Source organism: Neophocaena asiaeorientalis, unplaced genomic scaffold, assembly GCF_003031525.2.
Source record: "Neophocaena asiaeorientalis asiaeorientalis breed wild unplaced genomic scaffold, Neophocaena_asiaeorientalis_V1.1 scaffold136, whole genome shotgun sequence".
Taxonomy (NCBI): Eukaryota; Metazoa; Chordata; class Mammalia; order Artiodactyla; family Phocoenidae; genus Neophocaena; species Neophocaena asiaeorientalis.
Window position 1 is genome coordinate 1,993,842 of NW_020185333.1, and position 27,747 is coordinate 2,021,588.

At 50.0% G+C, this 27,747-nt stretch overlaps 1 protein-coding gene across 5 annotated transcripts in view; it reads right to left on the reverse strand.

Annotated features, from left to right (window-relative positions):
* The window catches only part of BOC (BOC cell adhesion associated, oncogene regulated), a 230,550-nt gene that overhangs the window by 18,460 nt on the left and 184,343 nt on the right, over window positions 1-27,747 (reverse strand). For 4 of the 5 annotated variants that reach the window (XM_024735414.1, XM_024735415.1, XM_024735413.1 and 1 more), the window contains exons 3-9: window positions 22,878-23,039; window positions 21,908-22,186; window positions 5,189-5,335; window positions 3,252-3,395; window positions 2,641-2,934; window positions 2,010-2,282; window positions 648-955 (exon numbers count right to left, since the gene is read on the reverse strand). In XM_024735414.1, the coding sequence (XP_024591182.1) occupies window positions 648-955; window positions 2,010-2,282; window positions 2,641-2,934; window positions 3,252-3,395; window positions 5,189-5,335; window positions 21,908-22,186; window positions 22,878-22,974 (1,542 nt within the window). In that variant the 5' untranslated portion in view covers window positions 22,975-23,039. The remainder of the gene's footprint in view (window positions 1-647; window positions 956-2,009; window positions 2,283-2,640; window positions 2,935-3,251; window positions 3,396-5,188; window positions 5,336-21,907; window positions 22,187-22,877; window positions 23,040-27,747) is intronic. The other variant, XM_024735416.1, reaches the window with a different exon arrangement.

Genomic DNA, 27,747 nt, shown 5'->3' on the forward strand with positions numbered 1-27,747 from the left:
GGGCAGATGGTCCAAGAAGGTGGGCCGGCCCAGCTCTGTCCCCGGATCCCTCCCTGAGAGCTCCCAACACATCCACCTGGACAGACCTCCTTCTGCCAAGGAGAAATAGCTGAGGTCTGAACAACACGATGTGCTTTTAGCTCAAAGGCCTGCTTGTCAAAGCTGAGCCAGGAGGAATCCTGAGAACTGAGGCGGTATTTTGTAGCCCTCAGAGAAAACACTTGCTCACAGATATTTGTTTTCCTGGCTCTAAAGCTAGCTTGCCACGCCCGGGTTCCTGCAGGTAAGCACCAGCAGAGCTTACTTAGATTCAAAACAAAACAAAACATCAACAACCAAGGGCAGAGGGGAGGACTGGGGTGGTCATTAGGGAGCCTACGGACTCTCCTCGGGACTAGAAGCTGGTGTGCGAGGCTCAGACCTGGAAGCACACCCACGGCTTCTTCCGGGCCTCTTAGGGCCCCAGATGCCCATCTCACAACCAGCTTCCCGGGAGGTGGTGGGAAAGCACGCCGGAGGGATCAGGTGGTCACGATCATCAGCAGATACGACTCATCCAGGCTTCAGGAGCTCAAGGGGAGATGGCCAGCGGGTGGAGGCCCCTGCCCAGCCTCAGCGAGAGGTAGGCGTAATGCCAGACACCATACCTTGCGGTGTTTCACCACATAGTAGAGGATCGGTGCCCAGCCGCTGCCCTCGTGCCGAGGCCGCCACACCAGCTCGTACGAGTCAGTCTTGGAGGTGCGGGGCGAGCTGAGGATGACAGGTGCCTCGGCGGGGGCCACCTGCCCCTGCTCTCCCAGGCACGGCAAGGGCGCTGGCTGCGCCAACGCCGGCGGCCTCAGAGCCCCTGGGTGGCCCTTCGGCATCCGGGCAGGGCTTCCGGGTCCGGGCGGGGGCACAGGAGGTGTGGCAGTGGCCAGCTTAGCATCCCGCCATGGCCTCAGGGTGGTGCCTGGAGGACAGAGCCGGAAGGAGAAGGTAAGGAAGAGCCCTTAGTCCCCTGGCCACCTGCTGAGCTGTTGTCTCCATGGAGAAAACAGGGAGAAGTCAGAGGGAAGGGCTGCCAGGGCAGGAAGAGCCCCTGGCTCAGGACGTGAAGTGACCATCAGCCCACTGGACACACAGCCGGGCTCCGTGGGGGTAGAGGGCTGTGCCCCAGCCTGGCCAGGAGGGAAAGGCAGCCGGGCGCCCCTGCCCGGGCTTCCCGCCGCCGGCTTGTTTTCCTGTGTCTGCACCAGGCGCGTCTGAGCAAACCACCTCAATTTGCTCCTGAGGTGCAGGAGCCTGCGTCCTTTTTCTCACGTTCTGTGTGGGTGTGGGGACGTGTCCCCTTCACTGTGGGATCCACACCATGGGACAGTGTGGGCCTCTCCCTGCTCCACTGTGGGGACCTGGAGGTGTGAACTGTGAATGTAAATACGTCTGAGACTCTCAGAGGCAGGAGGGGTCGCTCCTCCTTCAGGAAGCGTCCACAGACTCCGCCAACACTAGTTTCTGCTACCCGACCTCCTGCGCAGGAGGTTGGCTCCTGATAAAGATGAGTCAGCATTACTCCTTGCTGTATTTTTCTCCAGTTGATTCTTCGGTAAGTTTTATTTCCTCCCTAGGAAAGGTAGGGTCTCTGCATCCCCCTCATTGCCTAGCCCAGTGCTGAGCAAATAGCAACTGCTCAATCCACATAGATGTCAACTGAAAGGAATCAAACTAACAAAGACAGAGGTGCTTTCCTTTGTGCTAGACCAGTGGCTGTCCAGCTGGGTTCTACGGAACTCTCGGAAGCCACAGGTTCTGCAAACTAATTTAAAAGGTTTTTGTTTTTTTCTAAATACAGTATTTAAATGGGTCATCTGCACTTCTGACTTATTAGGAAGTCAATGTAAATTTAAACTTACAACTAAAAGCCACATTTATTTATTTTATATACTGGGGGTTTAAGCTGGATTCCATTTGAGAAAAGGGTTCTATAAATGTTCAGCTGGAATCTCAGACCCTTGGGCTGCACTCACCCGGCCTGGCGGTCCTCAGCTGGACCACAGCGTGGGCGCTCCCGACTTCATTCTCGGCCATGCACTGGTAGACGCCTTCATCCTCGGGCCCTACACTGACCACCCGCAGGGCCCTACGGGACAGTCGGAGGCGCTGGCTGGAGGTGAGGGGCACGGCGTTCCTTAGCCACAGCACGGAGGGTGGGGGGTTCCCTCGCACCTCACAGGTGAGCTTGGCGCTCTGGCCCCAAGGGATGACCAGCTGGGACAGCTCCATGGTGACCTCGGGGGGTTCTGCCAGGAAACCAGAGCAGAGGTAAGAAAGGCTGAGCCCTTCCATCCAGGCCCAGACAGGCTGGGGAGGGGACTGCTGTTGGGCAAGGCTCCCTCCTTCCCCATGACGTTGGTAGAGGAGAGAAAAGGTCCCATGTCTCCTTCATCAGAGTCGTGACAGGGAAGGGCTACCGGGCCCCTACACCCTGGCCCCTGGGATCCAAGGCCTCCTGCTCTCTCCGTTCTCCTCCATCACTCACTTGGCACGTGACCTCTCACAAGGCACGTGACCCTGTCTGAGCCTCAGCTTATGAGCTTCTAGAGAGGCCGTGCAGATAAGAGAAGGCCCAGGAAAAGAAGGACTACAGAAGACACTCACCGAACACCTGGACGTTGTAGAGGATGACCGCAGCCCCGGGATCCCCAACCCCGTTGTCAGCCATGCAGCGGTAGGTCCCGGAGTCCTCGTCACTGGTGGTGTCGATGAGGAGGTTGCTCAGCAGGAAACGTGTCTTGTTGTAGCTGGCGACACTGGACCCATCCTTGGCCCAGGTGACCCTTGGGGGTGGGATCCCACCGGCCACACACTCCAGGATGAGACTCTGGCCTTTGGTGACAACGATGGTCTGGGCCTCTGGCGGGTAGATGATGCGGGCAGCCTCAGCAGTGGAGCCTGGAGGGGCAAGGAGAGGAAGGACAGCGTGTAGGACCAGGACTGGGCGCAGAGGATCCCCTCCGCCCTGCCTCAGGTGACCCAGCCCCAGGCGGCAGCCTGGAGACTGTGGATTTGGAATCAAACAGCTCTTCAGGGGCTTATGACCTATGTCAAGTGGGGCAAGATACTAATTCCCTTGGGCTCCCCAAGGTCCTCCTGCAGAGAGCTGTCACGAGGAAGAAGTGAGACAGCAGTGCAGCAGTAGCATCAACACAACACATGCCGGATGCCCCTCCGGCCCCAGCCCCCCTCCGTCAATGAGACCCTCCCCTTACGGCGCACGCGCAGCCTGTCACTGGTGCCCGAGGTTTTCACTTCCTGGGTCACTGGGTTGTAGGCAGCGCACTTGTACATCCCCTCGTCCTCCTGGCTGGCGTTCACAATCTGGAGGTTCCCCGACGGCATGATCAGGTAGTTATCTGAAGAGAGGACAGGGGTGAATTTGGGCCCGGAATACTGCACTCAGCAGCTCCCGCAAAGGATCGGGGCAGGTAGGGCCCAAGTCAGAAGTTGTATACCTGAATTCCAACAAGCCCAAACTGAAAATGCTATTCTCCCCATAAAACCTCACACCTAGTGGGGCGGAAGTGTCGGGGGTGACACTAACCAACCAGCCAACAACCTGGCTGGCTGACACCCCACCACCATCCCAAGTTCATACATGGGTCTGTGGAAGAGCATTTTATAACTTTTAAGGGAGCTTGGGTGCCATGGCAAGGAGGCAGGATTTGGGATCTGCCAGACCTGGACTCCAGCTCTGGATCTGCCGCATACTAACTGTGTGATCCTGGGCAAGTTAATTAACCTCTCAGATCCTGTTTCCTCATTTGTAAAACAGCATGATGTGTGCTGCCTCAGAGCCATTTGTAAGGACTGAGAGGCCCGTGCTGCACACATGGGAGACGAGCTGATCACTCCTGCAAGCCACCAGGAAGGAGGGAATTGACTTTAGAATTTCCCGTCAGTCTCTGTTATGGTCACAGCTCTGAGCCATCTCACTGCTGAATTTCTGCAGCCAGGGAGGGATATTCTAAGCCCCAAGCCCCACCCTCTCCATGAATACCACTGAAGCCCTTCCCCCTGCATCGCTGGCCTGCTAGGCTCTGTCTGCTTCTGGACCAGGGGTGCCATGGGGGTGGGGTCCCAGGGCTGAGTTCAGCTTCTTTCCACAGGAGACAGATTCACAGCGACTCACAGTACACTTGGTGACTGGGTTGGTGTTTAGCTTCCTGGCAGGCAAAGCACTGGTCATCAGATCTGAGCTTCCTGGTGGCCTGCCCTTGGCAATCTGGATGTCCCTGCAGTCTAGAATCATTGAGTCTGGTACCTGCCTGTCACTGGGCCGCCCCCGGTGTGAGCTGCTTAGGCAAACGCCAAATGGAAAGGAAAAAGCCCTTGACTTGTGGGATGGGCAGGCCTTCTCTAGGGGCTACTGCCAGGCCTCTGCTAGGGACAATAGACATTCATACTCTCCTCAGTCTCCGGTTATTTCTGAGTGGCAGGATTAGGCTTTTTACCCTTGAAAAAAAAAAGTTTTTTGTATTTTCTATAGTAAACATATACTCCCCTTTCATAACCAGAAAGTTAACAAAGATATTTTAAAATCTCTAGGACATTTAAAAAGGTACACATTTTGAAGTGTCGGGTCCAGCCATAGGGTCTACTTGGCCTTGGGTGCAGGTCAGTTGTGGAAAGAAGCTGACTTGGTCTTGAGAGAGAGCTTCTCTCCCTGCTGGCACTCTGTGGGCGAAAGCTTGGTCGCCGCTGGACCAGCTGTCACGTCCACTTAGCAGGAAGCTGTGACTGTTGAGACGGTTGCGTTACCGGCTCTGCTGTGCGGGGGGAAGAGCCCCGTCTCCCAGCAGGGAACCCCACAGCTCCAGGAATGTCTGGTATGTCAGGCGGCCCTCCTATGTGTGCCTGGTGTCGGGGGAGCTTGCAAGGGGAGAGTCTCAGCCCTCATCCAATGGCAGCAGCTCAGAGCATCTGCCAGGGCCTCAAAGGATGAAGAGATTCCTCGCGACAGGCTCAGGGGACCTCCACAACGGAGGCCAATCCCTTCAGGATCCCGCAGGGCTAAATGTCAGGGCAGAAGACAGCTGACGAGCATGGGGAGGGGCTGCCGGCGTGGGGAGGGGGGTTTGGGAAGCGCTGCAGAGACGGCCACCTTCCCTCCTGGCCCCGGCCGCTGGGCTCCTACTTGTTCGCTCACCTCTGGAGGCCTCCAGCCACTCGTGTTTGACGCTGTATCGGACCTGGGCTTTTGGGTGGCTCTCAGGAAGGTGACAGGCGATGACCGCCGTGTTCCCCTCATCCACTTCAATCACGTGCTGCACGTCTAACTTGAAGTCCTGGAGATCTGTGGAGAGAAGGGAAGGAGCCGGTTGGGCCTCGATGGAGGAGAGAGGCAGACAGTGTGACATTTCAGGGTGGGCTCGTGCCTCAGTGTCTTTAGTCACAATCAACAGCTGCAAGAAGCTCACACACTGGGGGTGCTCTGGGGGTGCTCCGAGTCTTTCCTCCAACATTTTGGTGTCTAGAGGAGTTTACAGGAGGGAATGTGTGGCCCGCCTCACTGCATGGGGAGCTCAGCTGGGTGTATATAAGCTGAGGGGGCGGGGTGTAGAGAAGTCCACGAAGTGGTGCCTGTGACGCAGACCAGCCTCTTTTGTTACACTGACACGGGGGGCAAGTTGGCTATGCCCATCGGCCCCACTGAGCCTGGCTGGAAATGGGTCATAGTCAGGGCACAGGTGTCCCGGCACAGCTCATGGAGACTGAAAGGAACGATAAAGAATGCTTTTGTCTGTTTTCCAGTTCAATCAAGAATCGCCTTCTCCTCAGACATCCACAGTGAAAAGTGAAAGGCCCGAGATTCTGCTCAATTGCTAACCGTGGTTACAACCAGAAGGCTGATTCCTGCTACCCAAGAGCTACGCAGTCCCCCCCAGTATCCTCGGGGATTGGTTCCAGGCGCCCTACTAAAATCGGCGGATGCTCAAGTCCATTATATAAAATGGCGCCGGACAACAATGACAGTCAGCCTGCCGTATCCTCGGATTTTCCACCTGCAGATTCAGAGAGCCGACTACATGTCACGTCATGGCTAATTCTTTCTCAGGGCTAAGGATGGGGATCTGTGGATGCCTGAAGGATTTTCTAAGGCAAAGAGGGATGGATGTCCCCAGTGTGGCTTAATGGCAGTGGAATGCGGGCGAGCCGAGGGTCCTGACGCCAGGCTGCAGTCTCTCCTGACTTAGCTCAGTGGCAGGAAGACTGGGATTTAAACTGGAGAGGATGGAGATCCATCTGGAACCAAAGCAGGATGTTTCCTAAACAATCCAACGGTCCAAACAACAAAACTCTCTTTGAGCCAAATCACTGCTGTGGCTGAACAAAACGGGCCATTTGTGCAACAAAACCGCATTCCAAATTTGGTTTTCAGGATTGTGGCTGAATTTAATTTAAGAGAGGAAATAAAACTAATAGAGAAGAAGATAAGAGAGATGAAAATATTTACCCAGACTCTCTCTCCATAAAGGTACTCAGAAAGCCCTGGAGGCACCATCTCAGTGCCGACCACACCACATTCTGTTTCGCAGTGTAACTGCAGTTCACAGCAAGACTCCACCTGCCTGTGTGGTTGGTTCCCAGACAAGGCAAAAGGAGCGGTGGGAATCAGGTTTCTCACAGAAGACATGAGCTAATTACCAAAAACAAACTGCTGTCACCAGAGGAGAGCTCAGTGATCAAGGCACTCAGTGAGGTCAAGAGGTTTCCCATTTAATGGAACTTTCAAGAAGTTCTTAGTCAAGCCAAGCCAGAGCAGGGCAGGAAAGCCCTTTTATTTCTATGAAAGGATCACTGTCCCCTTGATTCCAATATTCAACTGTGAACTTTTTAGGGGCAGGGACCAAGTCTTCTTCATGTATGTGTCCTCTGAACCTAACCAGTGCCTGGCGCAAGTAGATGCTCAGTGAATGCTGAATGACCAATGAGTGACTGTCTTGGAGCTGGGCCACTCAAGTCAGGTACGAGATGCCCATGCATGTTGCCTGTGAACTCAAATTTCATAGTTGAGTTGGGTCTATAGTATGAGCTCAAGGGCTTTAGCACAACAAATTTTCCATGAACCTTTTATCCAAGCGTGGCCAACCTTTATCTAAGTTTGGATATTTTGAAAATAGGATGTTTCTTGAGTGATTACTTCCAGGGTCACAGGAAAGAGATAAAATAGGTGTAATAAATGTGGAATAAGAAATACATGCTGTTGGTCGGGATAAGGTGGCAGAGTAGAAGACCTTGAGCTCACCTCCTCCCACGAGCACACCAAAATCACAACTAACTGCTGAAGAGCCATCAGTAGAAAAGACTGGAACCTACCAAAAAGACATATTCTACATCCAAGAGACAAAGAAGGAACCACAACAAGATGGTAGTAGGGGCACACTTGAGATATAATCAAATCCCATACCCCGAGGTGGGCAACCCACAAACCGGAGAATAATATATCACGGAAGTTCTCCCACGGGAACAAGAGAGAGTTCTGAGCCCCATGTCAGGCTCCCCAGCTTGGGGGTCTGGCATCAAGAGGCGGAGACCCCAGAACATTTGGCTTTAAAGGTCAGTGGGGCTTGATCGCAGGAGCTCCACACGACTGGGGGAAACAGAGATCCACTCTTAGAGGACACACATGAGGTCTTGTGTGCACTGGGACCCAGGGCAAAAGCAGTGACTTCATAGGAGCCTTGGCCAGACCTACCTGCTGGTCTTGGAGGGTCTCCTGGGGAGGCAGGGGGTGGCTGTGGCTCGCTCTTGGGACATAAAAGCTGGCGGCGAACGTATCGGGATTACTCATCTGAAGGCTGACATCTTGCTTGGGTCATTAGCACCAAGACCTGACCCCACCCAACAGCCTGCAGGCTCCAGTGCTGGCACACCTCTGCCAAACAACCAACGGGGCAGGAACACAGTCCCACCCATCAACAGACAGGCTGCTTAAAGACTTCCTGAGCACACAGCCACCTCTAAACACGCTCCTTGACACAGCCCTGCCCACCAGATGGCCAAGACCCAATTCTACCCATCAGTGGGCAGGCACTGGCACCTCCCACCAGGAAGCCTGCACAAACCTCTAGACCAGCCTCACCCACCGGGGGGGCAGACACCAGAAGCAAGAAAAACAGTCACATAGCCTGCGGAACTGAGTCCAAAAACACAGGTCTGGACCTACCCTGGGACCAGCCGGTCCCTGGCCACCAGGTGACGAGAGGGGAGTGTACTGCTGGGATACACAGGACATCCCCTACTGAGGGTCACTTCTCCATGGCTGGGAAACATAACTAACCTTCCACATACATAAAAATACAAATAGAAGTTTAGACAAAATGACACGACAGAGGAATACATTCCAGATAAAGGAACAAGATAAAACCCCAGAAGAACAACTGAGTGATGTGGAGATAGGCCATCTACCAGAAAAAAAGTTCTGAGTAATGATTGTAAAGATGATCCAAGAACTTGGGAAAAGAATGGATGCACAGAGCAAGAAGTTACAAGACGTTTTTAACTAAGAATTAGAAAATATATAAAGAACAACTAATCAGTTGAAGAATAACTGAAATGAAAAATACACCAGAAGAAATACACGCTGTTGACCGAGTAGTGTGGCAAAAACAATGACAGAATGCCTGATTCATCTCTATGGCCACATTTTGCTTTCCAGGCTGAACCAGTGGGTCCTGGGGGTCAAGGTGAGCTCTCTCATGGATTCCTTCCTTTGGGTGGGTGCAGGGCCTTCTAGGCTCTTAAAGAATTATCTAATCATTATTTAATTTTGTGTTGGTGATAACCAACCCAAACTAAGTTGCAAATTCCTGGCGGGCAACCTATTAATTTTGCACTCCATGCCCCCGCCCCAAGCCCCACTGCACCGTCTTCAGGATGCACCATGCTCACTTGGTCCTTGTCGAGTGACTAGTTTGGAAGGCTGTGCCCAAGGCCGGCTTGGTGGGCCCTGCGCTTGGAAGACTTTCACTTTGCACTGAGCCCCACAAAATATGTAGCCCAGTCTTGGCTGAGCCTCTCAGCCAAGAGAGCGGATGTGTTTTCTCCCAGAGAGAAGGAAGGGTGGACTGCCTGGGCTCAGTGTGTTCTAGCTGGATGTTGCTATCTGCTTTCCCAAGCAAGGCACTTCAGCAATGCAAAGGTCTTAACCCTCCTCAGCACAGGGTGTGCCCTACCTGCCAAGTCAGGAGGCTCCCCACAAAGTGAGCTGTGAGCGATCGTGAGCTCAGGGGCACCTGGAAAATTCCTCAGTTGCTGAGCAGCACTCTCATGCACGCTCTAATACATCTAGAAACTACTCCACCAAGAGTTTCTGAGGTTTTGTTTCACCCTTCTCCTTTACCTCATTCTAAGAAAATCTGCCTCAAGCAAGAATGTACTTAAGCCTAACAGATCATTTTGCAAGAAAGATGTGAGCAACGGAAAGGAGTCTGGGATCAGAACGCCATCTCCAGCTTAGCCCTTGGCTTCTGCCCCATTGTAACTGAGGTCTTATCCGTGCATGGAGTCCGTGTACACACCTCACTGCCCCCACACTAGGTAACACTATGCACTCCCCCTTAAGCCCCTCTTGGTGCCTTCTGCATGCTCGGACAATCCACTGCTGCCTTGGAGACAGCAGGCTGTGTGTGCAGTAGCGGGGGCGCTGGTCAGCCATGGCCCCCTCTGTTCTGATGCCTACATGTGCACGACAGCCCATGCGGGCAGGACCCAGGACACCCCAGCTGGGCTTCCAGCTCCCCACAAGGGCCGACTGGCAGGCGAGCCTCCTGGCTTCAAAACAAATAAGCAGCAGTTGGGTCCTTGGCCCTGTCCCCCCAAAGCTTAAGCTTTAGCTGTTGCTTCACTAGACAAATGCTCCCAATTTGGCTGCTGGAGCAAAAGTTGAGTTTCACTAAAAAGGGATCAAAGGCAGAGTAATGAAGTGATGGACGATCTGAAAATCAGAGCACCCCCTTTTCTAGCAGTTCTGGGCAGGAAGGAGGCCAGGCAGGGGCAGAGGCTTTGTGATCAATAACAGTCTAATCAGCCACCAGATGAGAGGCAGATGCAGGGAGATCTAGTTGGCTGCATATGAAGGAAAGCAGCCTGTTCTCAGGCCCCTTTGTCTGCAAAGCCAGTTTCCTGGCGAGTCCCTGGGCTGCTCAGAGCGCCTCGCTGGGAATAAGGGGCAGGCCCTTCAGTTACAAATGGGGTTAGCAGGCCTCAGGCCTCGCTGCACAACGATGGATCAGGTTTCCTGGGGGAAATGGTTTGACAGGACACCTGCCCTTGCCTGTTGGCTGGTGTGTTTGAGAAATCCAGTAGAGGAATGTTTTTGCAGCTTTAATCCTCTTACCTTCCCTCAGACCCTTCTTCTGCATCCCGTCTTTGTGTATTCTTCCAACTATTTTATTAACTTGTCGGCACTAATCAAATGCCAATGGGCTCACTCCTGTTTCTCAGCTCTCAACAGGTCAGAAGCCCTCGTCTTTTAGGCCATCTCTGGGTTTATGGACCTTCTTTATTTGTCACAGAACTTCGTGCTTTCTGAGGAAGCCCATAACATCTCAGGCTCCACATGGAACCCTGCCCAGTTCCTTGCCTTCTAAGCACTCAATTTCTTAACGGACATATATCTTCTCATATATCACTTCCGTAGGAGCCTTGGATACACAGATTACAGGGATCTGTTCAGACACAAATCATGCAATATGCTCTGAGTTTCCTCTTCACATTTACAGGGTACATCAGGCTCCTACCATCTTAGCTGTGGGGATAAAAGAAGGAAAATAAAAACTTTCAGAGGCATGTCCGGTGTGGCTGCCATCACCAGGATCACATGCGAAACTACAAACGGACAAATTTCACCTTGAGCTCCTTCTGAATTTCTTTCTCTCCACCTTCTAGCCTGGATCCTTCCTTTATGAATAAAAGGCTCAGTAGATCTATGAATTAAATGACAATATTCAGTGTATGTTTGTTCATTCTCATAACACAAAATTGTCAAATCTTGATTGGAGGCTCGTCCTCCAATTTCTATAGCAAAACGCCCCCAGTGTAATCAATAAACCTAACTTTTACTTTCAGGGAGTTTCCTTATTTGATCGTCTTCTCCCCGAGTTCCTCCCTTAGGCTGAAAATTAAAGTTCGCTTCTGTTTAAGAAAGAAGTCAGGTAAGACGGTGCCTTCAGGTGGAGGCTGCCTGGATTTACCAACATCCCCAACTCCCTGAGTGCTGCGGAGCGATTAAAAACATTCCGGCTTTCAAGGCCTCCAGGCATTTCTCGTACCTAGTCAGTCCCGTCCTACCCTCCTGCCTGTTCTCAGGGAGCACAGGACAAGCCTGCACGCATCTGCCGAGGCTTGGATGGGATCCACCAGATCGTGAGGCGACTGAATTGGGCTCACTTGGCAACGCTGCCGGGTGGCTCAGCAGCCTCGTGGCCATCGGCAAGTTTCTAGGCTGACCTATCACTCTACCCCCAACTCTCCCGGCCGCCAGGCCTCAACTTGCCCCTGTGCTGGCTTGCTGCGTCTACGGCCAGTGTTACAAAACGCAGAAAGAGCTTGCCTAATGGAGTACCCCAGTGACATGCTGACCCTGTGGCCCATCCCTGCATGTTTTGAAAGGCAGCAAAGGTACAGAGGAAGTAGAACCAAGCGCCCGGGGCTCACCGCTCTACCGATGGACTCGGAGGCGCTGTCTGAGCAGGTGAAGGGTCCTAGGCCTTGCCTCCCCGTGTGGGCTCTTGCAATGCAGGGGCTCTCCAGTGCCCTGAACTGCTTCACGGATGGGCAGAGAATCACAGCCCGACTTGATCTCCAAGTCACCTGAGGAGCCATGGCCTGGCACGACCCCAAGGTCAAGCCTCTGAAAGGAAGTGTGCTACAAGTGGAAAACCATGGTGAGGGACTGCAGAAGCAGAGTGGAGGCTGGGTCCTGACGGTGTTCCTGTTAGAGGTGGGACTGCCTGGATCCTGGTGAGTGGACGGGGTTTACTGTGGGATGGGCAGGCCTCTCAGACGCCACGCATTCTGGGTAGTGACTAAACCTATGACTAGTCCATAGCCCTGGCACACAGACCACTGAAGTCAAACCCAACTGCAGCCCACGAGGCTGGGCAAAATTTGCATATTCTGCAGTTGGCATCTGGCACAATACCGTCCCTCCAGACACCACTGATTCACTCACTCAGCCAGCCAGAAGCTGCGAAGATACCAAGAAGATAAAGACGTAGTTCCTAACCACAGGAGCTTTACTCTAATAGAAAAGACAGTTAAAGCAACACACAAGGCAGGGTACAACAATTCGCACGAGTGGTGTCCCCAGGCGTAGTCCCTGCCACCTTCACCAGCATTCCAACCTAAGTTAGGTTACCTCGATCTCCAGAGCAACTTAGAAAGGGGGTTGGTGGAGTGAGTAACCGTCCCTTTGCAGGCTGGAAGAGTGGACAAATACATTTGCTCTCTTCAGGATTTTTTTCTGCCTGTTCAATTGCATAATTTTGGCTCCAAAGCTGTCTCCTGACAGCCATGGAAACGTGACATGAAATTTCTCACACACACTTTCTGATGAAAGCAAGGCATGCCACTTAAATAAAAACAGTTTCTATGGGGGAGAGAAAAACCTTGGCAGATGCCAAACATATTAGTTGTTAAATCTTGTGTTTCTTTCTTTTCTTTTGAGTTAAGGTGGGGTGTGCACCTAGATTGGAGCAGTGGGAGAAAGCTGAGGTTGGGGAAGAGATGAAAGGCCCAGAGGGAGGATAGCCGAAGATCAGAGTCGAAACTGGAGGTGGGGAGGACAGGAGAGAGGGCATAAAAGGAGGGGTGCGAGAGGAAGAAGGAGGAAAAGAAAAACAACCTAGTTTGCAATGTCATTAAATGATTTGCAGTAAACTGGCCTAATGCTTCAGGAATTTCTTGGCTTGAACCAATTAAAAATATATATTTTTTAAAAGACATATGAGAATGAGAAATGTTATTAATCGTTGAAAACAAATCAAGGACGGGAGCCGTTTCTCCACTGAGTCTGGCAGCCAGATGAACAGAGAAGATGTCTGTAGACCATCCCATTTATTTGACTCCAGTGCTGCTGTGAAGTAGGGCTGGCTAGCAGAACTGGGGAGTTTCTTTTGGACTAGACGAAGGAATAAAATGGTCTGAAAACATACACTGGGGAAAGAGAGAAGAAGGAAAAAGAAGATTGACTTGCCAGCAACCCACATCACACATATTTCTCTGATCAACCAAATATAAACTAGAAACTTAGCAATGGAAAAATTAATGTGAATCCCGGTGGTCTGGACTCATCAGAGCCAGAGCTGCTTCCTGGCATGGCCTTTGGCAGGCTGGCGGCCTGTACAGGAAGAGAGAGAGGAGAGAAGACGGAGGCATTCAGAGGAACAATGGATGTGAACCCTTCAGCGTGGCCTTTACAAACAGAATTCTAGGTGGGAGAGGCGGGGGCACGGTCTGAAGGCCGTGGGACCCACAGTGGTTCCCGCTTTCCCCTCCACACACCTGGGAACTATGTAGTCCTAAAAGCAGTAATGACGACCCATGTCATCTGCCCACCCTCTCTGACAGTGTCCCGTGAGGCATCTGGTAGGACGTGCAGCCACTTCCACTGGCGTCTCCCTTCAAACGTTCCAGAGTTTCCTCTAAAAATGCTTCACGCTTCTGACGTCCATTACTTTTTCTAAACCCTTCCTGAATCTATTTGTATTTTCAGCCTGTTTATATCCCAAGATGTTGCTTCATCCTTTCTTGTTTACTTCCTCAATATTTTTACTATGTCATAGTCTGGTGAAGAAATCTTTGTTCACCTGCTGCATGCCCTTTCTGATCTTCTAGACTTCAAACACATCTTATCTGGAGTCTGCCTCTCCCTAGACATTCACCGAAGGCCTAGCCTGTGCCAGGCCCACTGCTGTGCAGCAGTGTGGTGGTCACAGAGGTGAAGGGCAAAGAGACGGTGGCAGGAGAGGCCTAGAGAAGTAAACTCGGGATGGTAGGGATCCGCGAAGAGGGGACCCCACTCCAGACTTGGGGGATCGAGGGCGTCAAGAAAAGATTCTTAGAGGAGAAGATACTTGAATCTTGAAAACTGAGAAGGAATTATCTATTAACCAAAGGGAGGTGGGAACTCTCTGGGGAAGAGAATGGAAAGGAGGTTGTTACAGGTGGACGGAGCGCCATTCCAAAAACCAGTGCAAGGCTAGCTGAGGAAATGGCAGGGTTGCTGGCTCTGGAGTGGGAGGTAGGGCTGAGAGGGAGGCTTAAGTGTCACGCTGCAGCCTGGGTCTTACTCTGTGACGCCTTTTCAATGTTTTTAAGTAGAAAAGGAACGCATTCACCAAAAACGAAGCACAATTTTCCCTAAAGAAAAAAACATGCTGTTTCTGCCTCAGCAAGTTTTTTTTTTTTTTTTCCTTTTGCTTACCGTTTTTTCCCTCAGTATTAAGTGACAGTCCTTTATTTAGATTTGAACATTTTGTCCCATTTGCAGGACAGACTCACTGTTCTATAGTTCCTGGGACTATTACCAGATTCCAAAAATAGTTGCAAGTCTAAAAAACAAGATCAGGGTAGAAATCCCTAAACTCTTCTACACACACATAAAAAGGAGAGCCAAGGAACTCATTTGCTCTCCTGATTCTTTTTCCTTTTAAAAGAACCATCTTGCATCATGTTCTTTAGAGGTTCCAGTGATTTCAAGCAAGCTAATCAATCCTTCCCCTTGTCTTCCTGTGCAAAAGGCTTCTTAAAGTCTGTTCTGGCTCACTGAATCTATAGTTGTACCTGCTTAACACCCTGTGTGGTCCTTCCCTTTTCTCTTAGCTTAGAAAATGAACCTAGGATTTTATTTAAGCATATGGGTGTGTGTGCAAAGAACAGACTGAGGAGAGGAGTGGGGTAGGTTAAGAGTTCTAAGCACGTCCTTGGGAGAAGATGCACCATGGAACTGAGCCCTCTTTTGGTAAATATTGACGGTTGCTAAATAGAGAATTGGAACCCTGGCTGTTTGGGGCAGTTGCTGCCATGATGCCCTGAGCTAACTCCACACATTTGTCTGGGCACCTGTGCCAGGCCTACTGGGATTAGCACTGCCAAAGCCATTTGAAGATTTCACCAGAACACCAGGGGAAATTCTTGTGAGGTGTGAATTTCTGCTTGTATCCAGTAGAAAATAGAAAGGGTTAATATGACTTTGGCCTAAAGCTGTAAGGTATTCCTTAGTCATCTCCTATTTAGGTACTCAAGTTGCTTAGTAGCTTTTAGGTTTAAACTGTCTTTCAATAATTTTCTTGTCCAACTGGCAAAGTAAAATACACAATGCTTACGGCGTAAAGCAGCTGGATTTCAAGCTCAAGTTAGTTATCCTTTTCCAACTATACCACCGTGTGGAGCTGTGTCTCTACCTCTCCCAGCAAAGGCAGATTCATACACTCTGCCTGGAGGGCATCTTCAGACCCAGCTTTCAGCTGCAGGCTCCTTTCCCCTCCTAGGGAAATACAGCCACTGGGTGATCGTCTCTCTCTTGCTACCTCATCCTAATTTCAGGATCTGACTGAACTCACTATGGAATTATCTGCACCGTCCAAGAAACTGCACTGGGCTTAGGTCTAAGTACACGATGTAGAGAGCTGAACTTCGTTTTTGAAGGTCTGAGAAAGGGATGTGAGGACTCAAAAAATTAGAGATAAAGGTTGTCCCGCACACATTCTTCAAGGCTCAACCCTGAGTCTTCCTCAATGCCCTGAAACTGAAATGAATCACTGTTCACCTGAGCTCCCATTAAAATCTGTTTGTATCTCTATTAGGCAACTCATGGGTCTGACTGACTTGCTTTATGGCTAACATGTAAATGCAGTCCACCTTCTCCATCAGACTAAGAGATCCTCAACAGGAGGGACTAGGTCTTACTGTGCTGTTGGAAATTCTAAACACTCCCCAATTCGCAGGACACGAATCTCCAAAACACCCGGATACTGAACTCAGGAGAACGGTTCATTTGCTGGTTCCCTAGTGGGACTCATGATTCTCCAGCCTGCCGGCTAGCCCTATGGATTTTGGACTTACCAGCCTCCACAATCATGTGAGCCAATTCTTTAAAATAAATCTTTCTCTCCCTTTCTTTTTTCCTTTCTCTACTCGTCTTTCTCTCTCTCTCTCTCCCCATATGTGTGTGTGTGTGTATAATTATATATATGTTCTCCATAAAATTACATGTGTGTATATATAATTATATAAGTGTGTATATATATTCATATGTATGTTCTCCATAAAATTATATGTGTTTATATAATTATGTATGTGTGTATATGTGTGTGTGTGTATATACATACATGCATTTTATATATATATGTAGGGCGGGGGGAGAGATTGGCTCTTCTTCTCTGGAGAACCCTGACTAAAAACAAGGATAGGGCTTCCCTGGTGGCGCAGTGGTTGAGAGTCCGCCTGCCGATGCAGGGGACAGCGGTTCGTGCCCCGGTCTGGGAAGATCCCACATGCCGTGGAGCGGCTGGGCCCGTGAGCCATGGTCGCTGAGCCTGCGCATCCGGAGCCTGTGCTCCGCAACGGGAGAGGCCGCAACAGTGAGAGGCCCGCGTACCACAAAAAAAAAAAAAAAAAAAAAAAAAAAAAAAAAAAAAAAAATTAAAAAATAAATAAAAACAAGGATAAAGGAAGCTAGAAATTTTTTTTTTTTAATGTCGAGACAGCAATCCTTAATGGCCTATTCTAATTCAGGGTCACAGCACAGAAGACCTTAAGGAAGTGTCTGATGGGAATCAGAGCTGGGGAGCTGAGTAAGAAGAGTCATGGCTTCTGTTTGTGGAACTCACAAGGCCAAGGGCCAGGGTCGGCCCATCCTGCCAGCGCAAACCAGCACTGTCTCCTTGGAACAATAAGCAGCAGTGAGCCAACACAAGCATAAACGGGCAGCTCTGCGGGCTACACTGACAACATATATGCAGTGACACTACGGGCTGCTCTCAAAGGTGGCGGGGAGATGGGGACCCAGGCTGGAGAACATGTGAGTAGGGGAAGCTAAGAACTTCACAGGAAATGGGTTTGCTCTCTCTTCCTGATAAGCCAGTCCTCTCTCTTGGCTCTGGCTGTGACGGAAGCTTTGCCCCTCCTGGGCTCTGTCGTCCTAGGGCTGCTCCCAGAATGCAGTTGGGCAGCACAGGGTTGGGCACAGGCCTCAGAGCCTTCTGCAAGAGGATACTCCACGGATATGTGCTGACCAAATGGGTGAGTGAATAAAGTCTGGAATTCATAAGATGCCTCAAAATATTACTATCATATACTCTCTCATTTGATTCTCTACAAACCAAAACAAAACAAAACCAAACCATAAGATGGATGATGTAATCATTACTGTGCTCATTTCACAGGTGTGGCAATCTGAGAAATCAAATGACTTGCCCAAAGCCACATTAACTCTTAAGTGGCAGAGTTAAAACTTAAAAAAAAAAAAGACCCTCGGTTTAAGTTTCTTGTTTTTTCCATCATACCAGTTGGGCTCTTCATTTCACTCATGGGTTAAATTATGGTAACAAAGGGCCCCTGTCCCCTTCTGACCTTTCCTCAAAGGCACAGAGTCATGGACACAGCTACCTAAGGGGAACTCCTTCCTTTCCTGTCAGCTGTCTTGCCTCTGATCTCTGATGCCAGAGAAGGATAATTCAGGAGTACGTGACTGGTCCTAGGGCTTAAAGACCTTACGGAGGGGTTACATATCGGCTGTCAATTAAACCAGCACCAACGTAAGACTTCACATTAGACTGAGGACTAAAATCCCCAGATATAGAATTACTATCCAGTCACCGCCTATTTTATTTCCAACTATGAATAGGACCTAGGGATTATAGGATAACTGGGAGAATTAACTGAAAAGATAGAAAGAAGGTAAAAATGAAGAATTATTAGGAGTTTATCTGAATGGTAGATGACGAGTGGTAAGGGGTCGGAAACAGCTTTCACGCTGCACGCCAGCTCTGAACTGCCTGTGATTACGTGCTGTGCTGTGTGGAGAACAACGCTAAGGATGCCTCGGGGTCCAGCAACAAGGAATGCGGTGTCCACGGGCAACATCCGCTGTTGGTTCAGGCTCACAGAGTGGTGGCACCCGGGCGTGAAGCTTGTGAAAAGCGAGGTAAGAGGAAGAGAGGTAAGAAAGGAGAGCAAAGTCAAAGCGTTTCAAAAAGAATTAGACAACATGGTCTGAAGAGAGGCATTAGCAGCAAGAGAGATTCACCACAAAGAAAGCTTAAGTGAAAAAGGAAAAAAAATCTCCACAGAAGAGAGTGGGAAGGGCACCTCCACAGAGAGTAAGAAAAGCAGTTCTCCACACAGCCAGGACCACCTAGAGGAGAGGGTGGGAGTGCACAGGTGAGACTTCAGGCGGTCCCATTGTACCTGAAGAACACAGGCTGATGTTACCAGGCAGGGGTAAAGTTCAAGTGCACCCCCTGGCATCAGAGTAAAAGTGGTCTGGACCAGGGAAGTTCTGCTAGCAGCCTCCTCTACATTCCTGAATCCTCAAGCCAGGTCTTAGCCCCCATCACTGAAAGCCCCATCATTGAACGCCCCCATCACTGAACGCCCCCATCACTGAACGCCCCCATCACTGAAAGCCCCATCACTGAAAACCCCCAGTGATCTCTAGGGGTTCACCGAGATGCAGGAGGCAGCGCCCTGCCACAGAGGCCAAACAGCAAGTGCCCTGCCTGAGGATGAACATCTGAATGCACTGGGGAGAGGCCAGAGGAGAAGGAAGCCTGAAACACCAAGTGTGGGTGTGCGTGCGTGCGTGTGAGCGCCGGCACACCGCTGCCGGCCTCGCCTCTGAATGCAGAACGTGCCTTCTATAATCCCTTCTGCTGCTCGGCCTCCCTCGCACACCAGCCACCCAGCAAAACACAGCCCCCATTCTGCTCAGGAATGTGCTCTGGGAAACTTAATCTAGCTGCTGAGTCTGGGCCAAATCCCCCATGGCATTAACCCAAGCACAGCACCCCTCTCTCCCGCCTTCCCGCCACCCCGTCACTGCCTCCTCCAAGTTTGGGAGGCTGTAGTTCCAGTCCACCAACTCCCTCTCCCCAGGACACAGACCCTCCAAGCCTGCTCTCCCCATTTCCAGCACTTCTCCATCCATCTTCTGGTCAGGCCCAAACATTTCTCTTCTGATTCATGCCTAAATGACAAGCCAATAGCTCTTGGTTTTCAAACAAGACTCGCCTCAGCTTCTGCACAAGCCCCCTCTTCTCTCACTGTGCCTTCTTGGGTTGCAACCAAACCATTCCCTTTGTCCTCACTGCCAACTGCAGATCCCTTTGAGCACCAGAGAAAGAAGGGGCCAGGAATTTTTTAAAAAATAAAGGCTATAAATTGTCTCTCCTCACACAGATTCACCTTGAAGTAGAAGGAGGGCTCCAAAATAAATCTTATACTATCCAGCTCTCCCGTTCTCCAAACAATGAGAGGTTCAGGCTGGCTTGTGATCAGGCCAAGTTAGGGAGTCTCCCAAGTCTTCACAGACGAGGGCTGACCATTTGCAGGTGAGCAAACCTCCTGGAGGAGCGGCGTTGCTAAAGGCACAAAGGTTGCTAAAAGGCACCTCTCATTTGTAATAATGAACAACTGGCAAGGACCCGATCGCTCAGCCCTAGGAAGAGCGTTCAGGACACTATGGTAGAGCCACACTCTGGGATGTTCTAGGGCCATGAGCAACTGTGCTCCTGCTCTGAAGGGGGACGGGGGACAGATTAACTAGGAGCGTGCCAGAGCGGTGGGTACACGGTACGTACACGCGAAAAACACATTGGGCTGTTCACTTAACATTCGTGCGTTTTGTGTACTTTACTGGATGCATTTTATACTCAATAAAAAAGAAAAAGTAAATCTGGTCATATGGCCAATGGAAAATGCTTGTCATACGATGTCAAAGGGGAGAGAATAAGGACAGAAACTGTATATTCAGTAGTGTAAAAATATAGGTAGGGATGAAGACCAGAAGGGTACACTCCAAAATGATGATGGTGGTTGTACAAGGACGGTGGGGAGACATTATGTTCCATATATTCTAAACTTTCTAGAGAGTCAACTGAATTATAATTTAAAAATCTACGAGAGAAGTATGATGGTAAGAAGTGTAGCTCTGGCCTCAGCCCTTCTTGTTATGACGAGTTGACCCCTGTCACCCTCCTCACCCAGCTCTCCCAGCACCCTGCCCCAGCCCACCAGCACACCTCGGGGGAGGGCCCAGCAGGTGGCCCAGGGCCTGCCTGCCTCACTGAACCCGAACCCTAAGCCTGCTCCCCAGAGGCCTGGCACTCAGATTCAGTGAATGCTACTGCAGCCACAGAGGCAAAGTGGCTCCAAGATGCAGCCCAGGCTTGGCCTCCCCCACTAGGGAGGTAGCTAGGGACCCACCCTGTCTTCCGGCCTCCTCTGAGAAGAGGGCAGGGCTGCTAAACTGGTTCCCCAGGAAACTGGAATACTGTTGCCAGCCTCGTTCTAGTCTCTATTCTACCATGGGAGTGAAGTCCCTCTAGGAATCTGGAAACCAGAGGGCAGGGCGGGGTCTTTTCTCGCCTGCTTTTCTACTCCCTCTTCTCTCACCACTTTCTCCCCAGGACTCACGCCTCACACCTCAGGGACCCCAGCTGACACTTAAGGAGCATCTTAGAAGCTGGCTGCCTTAGGTGTGACCCGTAACATAAGGACCATCAACCTCCTGGAACCACATGGTCCAGGAGGGTGATAACGATGGTGACATGGAAGCAGGGCTGTCCGGGATAAAGAGGCACAGCTAAGTCGTGAGGGAACAAGCTCAGGAGACCTTCTAAAAGGTTAAGCCCAAACACCATGGAACTCTCAACAAGATCCCCTGTTTCCTAAGCTTCAGCCACCAGGAAGCGGAGGTAATTCTTAATACTGTTGACCTTGAACAACATGGGTTTGAACTGCGTGGGTCCACGTGGCTGGGGATCTTTTCCCGCACAGTAAATACTATGGCACTGCATGACCCGAGGTTGGTTGGACCTGCGGATGCAGAGGACCCCTTATGAGTTATATGCCAATTCTCGAGTGCCCAGAGGGTCGGCGACCCCTACCCTGAATTGTTCAAGGGCCAAGTGAACGTCCTGGCTATAGACTCCACATATAAGAGCAGGTGTTGCGGCTGCGCTTCCAAAATAAGCCTGTGGAAGTTTATTTACCCAGTCAAGTCTCATTTCCCATACGTACCACGGGTTGAAAATCAGGTAATGTGTGTATTGAGCTTGGGTACAATAGTGTACCCAAGTGGCAATTATATACAAGAGTAGCATGAAGTCTTCTCCCGGCAACCTCCTTGGACCAAAGTGTCACCTCACTTCTTCCTCTCTACCCTCCGTCCCACAGTTTCCTTTTCATTGTGTTCCACTACTTCTGTTTCAGGAATTTAGACTATGCCTGCCCCGCAGAGAGGCAGGAGGCCAAGGGGGAATGGGCGGGCTCTGTTCGGACCACACGTGGCCCTGTACATGCTCTGACTGCAACTGCTGCGAGGATGGGGGGCGGGGGGCACAATGACATCAAAGACCACAGGGCGACCAAGTAGAAAGGCACGGCGTGGCCCAGCTCTGGAGCCCACAGAAACAGTTCAACCATGTCAAGTTTCCTTCTTTCTAGACGCTCACTCCAGACCCTGCCTCTACTCAGAGAGCACAAAGGTCCCCAGCCACTGGAGATTACTGGGCAGCCACCACTCTCTGATTGGAAACGTCAGCTGGCAAGGCCCCTTTTATGGTGGGACTGATGACAGGGGGTTTGACTGGGGTGGGGGCAGAGAGAGAATGGGAAGGGGCAGAGGAGCAGTACTCACTAGCTAGTGTCACGGTGGCTGGCACGCTGGCCACAGCCCCTGCAGCCATCCGGGCCACACACTGGTACCGTCCCACAGTGTGGTTGCTGAGGGCAGTGATGACGAGGGTCCCGCGGGTGATGAGGATGCCCAGGGCATCATCCGAGCCATTCAGCTCCTTCCCGTTCAGGCGCCAGGTGGTGTTCATCCAGGGGGGCTCCACCACGCAGCCCAAGATCACGGTTCCTCCGAGCTTCTGGACGGTGGAAGAAGGCTGGACAGTGACCTGAGGGACCTCGTCTGGAGGAAGAACAGGAATGTGGCGATGAACTGACACCCCCCAAGAAACCAACAGCATGGCCTGCTCAGAAGCACCGCACCCAGGCAGCCTTTCAGAGTTGAGCAAGCCAGAGAGGAGTTGACATTTCTCTGAAGAACTCTGCTGACCTCGGGTCCATTTCCCCAACCTGGCCTTTTCCCCAGAAAGTAGACTGGAGTGGCAGTGTGGTGTGAAGGCAAGAGCTCAGGCTTCGGACCTGAACAGGAGCTGTGTCTGAATCCCTGTGCCACTGCTTCTGAGCCAGGGAACTTTAGCCTTTTGGGGTCTCAGTTTCTTATCTGTAAAATGGGACTAATAATATTTGTCTCACAGCGTCGCTGGGAAGCTGACAAACGATGCATGTAAACTGCTTGTTGTAATGCCATATAGTTAAGTGCTCAATAAAAGGTAGTTCAGTCATTATCGTTACTCCTCCCTAGTATAAGTTTCAAATGATTAAAATACAACCAATATGACGTTATTGAGATCATTTCTCATCTTGTATTATTGAGCGTGTCCCTGAAGGTCAGTGGGAAGGAAATGCTCTTGGAAATCCAGGAGAAAGGAGGCCTTTTTAGAGGGTCCTTGTAGAATGCTTGATGCTTCCCTCTGACACTAGGGGCAAAGTGTTCTTCCCAGAAGGGCCACCGAGAAGGCAAGGAAAACACTCACTCAGGTTTGCGAAGCAGCCGGCCATGGCCAAGAGGAGGCAAGCAAGTGTGACCTCGGACCTCTTTCCTCTCTGCGTTATCATCATTCCACGCGACATGGTGTGTCAACGTCCCATAAGCCACAGGAGTCACTCAAAGAGGTACCGCAATCCCCTGCTACACTCTGTTGCGAGAAAGAGAGAGAAGCGGCTGTGGTAAGAATGCCTGGGGCACCCCTGTGGTAGCCATGGGGCCTGGTTTTGTCCCCATGCCCCGTGCTTCCATCACACAGGTGGTAACATTCAAAGTCTTGACCTGGCCGGCTGTTGGAAGACTAAAGAACACTCTCATGCCATTTCTCATCTAACATAAGCTGCTTCTAAGTTGCCCCTTTGAGCTGGAAGGTGATGTCATGGTAAGAAGGCCAGAGCCTTGCCCAGTGCACCCATAGCAACAAGGACAGGAGAGCCCAGGACACGGAGAGGCGGAGACCAGCAGCCATGTCCCAGGCTCAGGGCAGTGAGTAGCCAGCACAGATGCTGGAAAGGATGCAGTTATCTTTACCATTTGCTTGCAGGAGGCTAGGTGCCCAGGGCTATGTGGCACACCACGTTGCTAGTTTAGACTACCGTGCACAGTGCTGTCATAGTATACTGAACGCATGCTGCATCCCTCAGGTAGGGGATGCTACTAATTAATGAACCCTAAAGTCTCAGAGGCTCATGAAAGATCTCCTGTTTTGACTCACCCCAGCTCTTCATCCACATCCTTGTCAACAATCTTTGATTTCCGGGAACCTACCAACCCTCCTCAGCTTGTCTAACCTCTGCAACTCCAGACACAAACACAGACAAAAGTCACACTCAGCCAAGGTCCCTCTTCTTCTCTCCGTCCCCTAGTGCTGAAATTCTGGTATTTTCCATCTCTACAAAATCTGTACTTTTTTTTTAATAGACAATTTCATTTTTATCTTGGTCTTCTGCCAGATCATTTTTTTTTTCCAGAGGATCTCCTTTATACACATTCTTTTTGGCCCTGAGTCCTAATCAGATTATTTTAAATTTTAGTGACATAAAATTTTCACATAGTGAAACACACATCTTGAGTATAGAATCATAAATGTGCATATACCTAATACATTTTTTAAAAATGACAGAATTAAAGTGGAAATTAGGTAGTTTTATAATCATAGTGGCAATTGTTACACTCCCCTGGTAATAAATGATAGAACAGTTAGATGAAAAATTGTAGGGATACAGAAGATCTGAATAACAATGTCAACCTTCCTGATCTAATTGACATTCATTCATCATTAGAGCCAACAACAGTATTCTCTTCAAGTGCATATGCGATGTTCACAAATGCAGACCAAATATTGGGCCATAAGATTTCAGAAGACTGAAATCTTACAGAGTATGTTACTTGAACGCAATGGAATTAAATTAGAAACCAACAAAACAAGATATCTAGGAAAGCCCCAAATATTGGGAGTTAACACATTTCTAAATAACTTATGTATCAAAGAAGAAATCACAAAGGAAATTAGAAAATACAAAATCTGCACTCTTGACAGCTTGCTGTGTTGCATCTCCACCCAGAACATTTCCTTGGGGGTCTAGACTGTACTGCTCCTCTAGCCGCTTGATGACATATCTCGGCTATGATCAGCCACCCTCTTATTGCCTGCCTAGAACTTTAATTCCACCCCTTCTACAGTATTATTTCTTTATGCCTCGTTTAAGCTATGGTGTTTAAAAGATTCATCAAAATCACAAAGACACAAATGTACACACACTTCTGTCAGAGCCGAAACCAAGATCTTGCCTCTGTGTTTTCACTGCTGTACCTATAGAACATGAGACCAATGAGGAAGGTGTGCCAACACCCTGCTAGGTGGGGAGACAGTAGAGTGAAATTCAGGTAGCTGAAGGCAGCATCACAACGATCTAGACAGCGGATGCATAGTCCCGAATCGTGCACACACGGCAATAGTAATAGTATGTTTCCAGGAGGGTGACATATACTCAAAATGCGAACACTTTTGGACCAGTTTATCTGAACCAGCGGCTCTTTCAAAAACCTACAGTCATCATTGAAAAATCATAGGAGGTAGTTAAGCTGCCCAGCTGACAGCTGTGTTACGCTCTCCAGTCTCTGGAGTTCTGGCTACTTGTATGGTCTGTTGTAAGAGCCGGTCTTGGGCCTCTCAACACCCATGGCTCCTTTCACAGAGGACTGAAGGCTGGGCTTCGAGGCTCTTTTTCTGTGCTAGAGAGTGCTTGAGATTTGCCTAAACCTCTCCGTTCTCCAAGCTCCTCTGGCTTCTCACCTAGCTACTTAGAGAGTTAAGAGGGCTACACTGCTTTGCCAAACAAGCACCCCTCCAAACCAGATCTAGGGCCTGGCCCCACACTGATGTTCGGGACGGCTTCTAGGGCAGAGTCCTTTCCCCTTGATTTTTAATCCTTCCCTTTGCCTCGTGTCTTCAACATCAGAGGACCTCCACTCTTCTGGGGAAGAACAAGGGGACATTTTCTAAAAGAGGTTTGAAAGAAAAATATTAAGCTTTTCCTGACAAGTTTTTCCCTCTTGGGGTAGAGAGAGCTTTTGCTCTTTTCCAGACAATCCAGGAAGTCAAAGGGTCGTGTTATTAGCAAAGTGAGATTAAGGGAAGCTGCAAAGGATGTGAGTGTGGCAGGGGAGGGCAGCCGTAGTGGGAGGGAGGGCACGCCTGTTACCACCATAGGTATCTTGCGAAGCTCTTTGCACAAGGTATTCTCTTAATCTTCAGAACAACTCTGCATGGTGGGGACTATTATCCCCACTTTACAGGTGAGGAAATTGAGTTCCACAGGGTAAGTAACTAGCCCGAGGTCATATAACTGTAGGCCTGGAATGAAACCCAGGTTGGGCTCATTCCAAAGTTCTGTGCTTTTAACCACAATAGTAGCCTTTTCATGTTTTTTTTCTACCAGCCCTCTGCACCAAGTGGGTGCTTGACGAACAGAGTTGGAATAGGGTGAGGTAGAACAATGAGGAATTTTAACAGTGGTTTTTTAATCACTGTTCATTAAGTTCATTAATATAGTTACAGACAAACACCAAAAAGCAAGCCTGTGGTGTCCCCTCCATCATCCAGATACTAGCTTTAATTCTCTACTTTCCCCCAATGAAATAACGTATTTATCTAGAACACTGCATGAATGACCAGTTACAGGATTTTAGGGAACTTGCTGGCTCATGCCGTGTTCCTCTTTCCCCAACTCCTTGAGGAGATTGCCCACACCTGCTCTACCCCTGCCCCAAGAAAGGAAGAAGGAAGGAAAGGAAGGAGGCAGCAGGGAGACAGAATGAATACAAAGTAGTAAAAGGCAGAGAGAAGACAAGCAGACAAAGGGACAGAAGGGCTGTTTCTTATCCCAGCACAGAGTGGCCACCGAGGTGTTTGGGTTGTAAAGTCGACAAAGGTTTTACTGAGGAAATTCAGCCCAGACCCCCTCCTGCTTAACGAGGGCCAGCCAAACAATTCCTGTTACTTCTGCACCCTGGGTAGTTTATAAGGTTCAAAATGGAAACAGACCCCACTACTGCTGCCAGCCACCATCCCGCTTTTAAAGGAGAAAAAAATGTAGTTGAGGAGGGAGAGGGAGTGAGGAAGCAAGTGTCCAAAGAGGGAGAAAGGAGTTAACTCATGAACTCCCACAACAGAGTTGTAAGCAGATACCACTCAGCGAGCACAAAGCAGGACACATGGGGTCTCCGTCATGGCAAAGCAGAACCGTGACAAAAATACAGAGGCGGGGGGATCACCGTAGTTATGATGCATCTTATTTAGCAGCTGGGGAAACTGAGCTGCTTCCTGGAGGAAGTTACCTAGTGAGCTTGGCCTAGAAAAATAGTTCCAAAAATGCAGGTTTCTGAGAACATTTTTTTAATAATAAAAAAAGGGCAAGTAGGACTTAATTGGAGTACCTAACTGCAGTGTAAGTTTGTCCCACTGTGAAATGAACAAGGTACAATTTCAAAAGTGGGTGAAGGCAACAGTAAGTGCCTGTTAATTTTCTTGGCAATGCAAGGTAGGTCTAGATCCTTCTTATTTTTTCTGCATTTTCTCAGAAAAAGAGACCAAGGAAAAAAAATCAAAAGCAGAGAGAAGGGGTCTTCCCTGGTGGCACAGTGGTTGAGAGTCCGCCTGCCGAGGCAGAGGACGCAGGTTCGTGCCCCGGTCCGGGAATATCCCACATGCCATGGAGTGGCTGGGCCTGTAAGCCATGGCCACTAAGCCTGCGCGTCCGGAGCCTGTGCTCCACAATGGGAGAGGCCACAGCAGTGAGAGGCCCACGTACCGAAAAAAAAAAAAAAAAAGCAGAGAAGGGAAAACGAATTCTTGACATAAATTCCTCATTGAGGCCTAGGTACCTTCTATTTTTAAGGGTTACTTGGACACAAAAAAATAAAAGAAAATGCATCTGAGAAGTTGAACTGCTGACATACATGTTCCCACTGAAATAATCTCCAAGCAGACGTTTTTAAAACTTTCCAAAAACAACAGCAGCAGAATACACGTCTAAGGTTGAGACCAAGCACTAGAAATTACAGCCTTAGAGTATTTATTTTGCGAGAGAAAAATTACAAACAACTGAGAGTCGATCATCAGCAGAAGTAGGCCAGCTCCACCTTCTCCCAAGAGGGCTGGCGGGCTGGCAGGAACGAGAGGGAGGCAAGGGCACCCGAGGCCACATCTCATCGCCTGATCACCCAGGCCACTACAGCTCTCTGAGACAGAAGCCTCCACGGTCTAAAATGCCAAACACACCCTGTGGATGTCCTATGACCACTAACAAGATGAGCTACACAGAAGAGCACGTGATCTAGCAGGTAACACAGAGAGT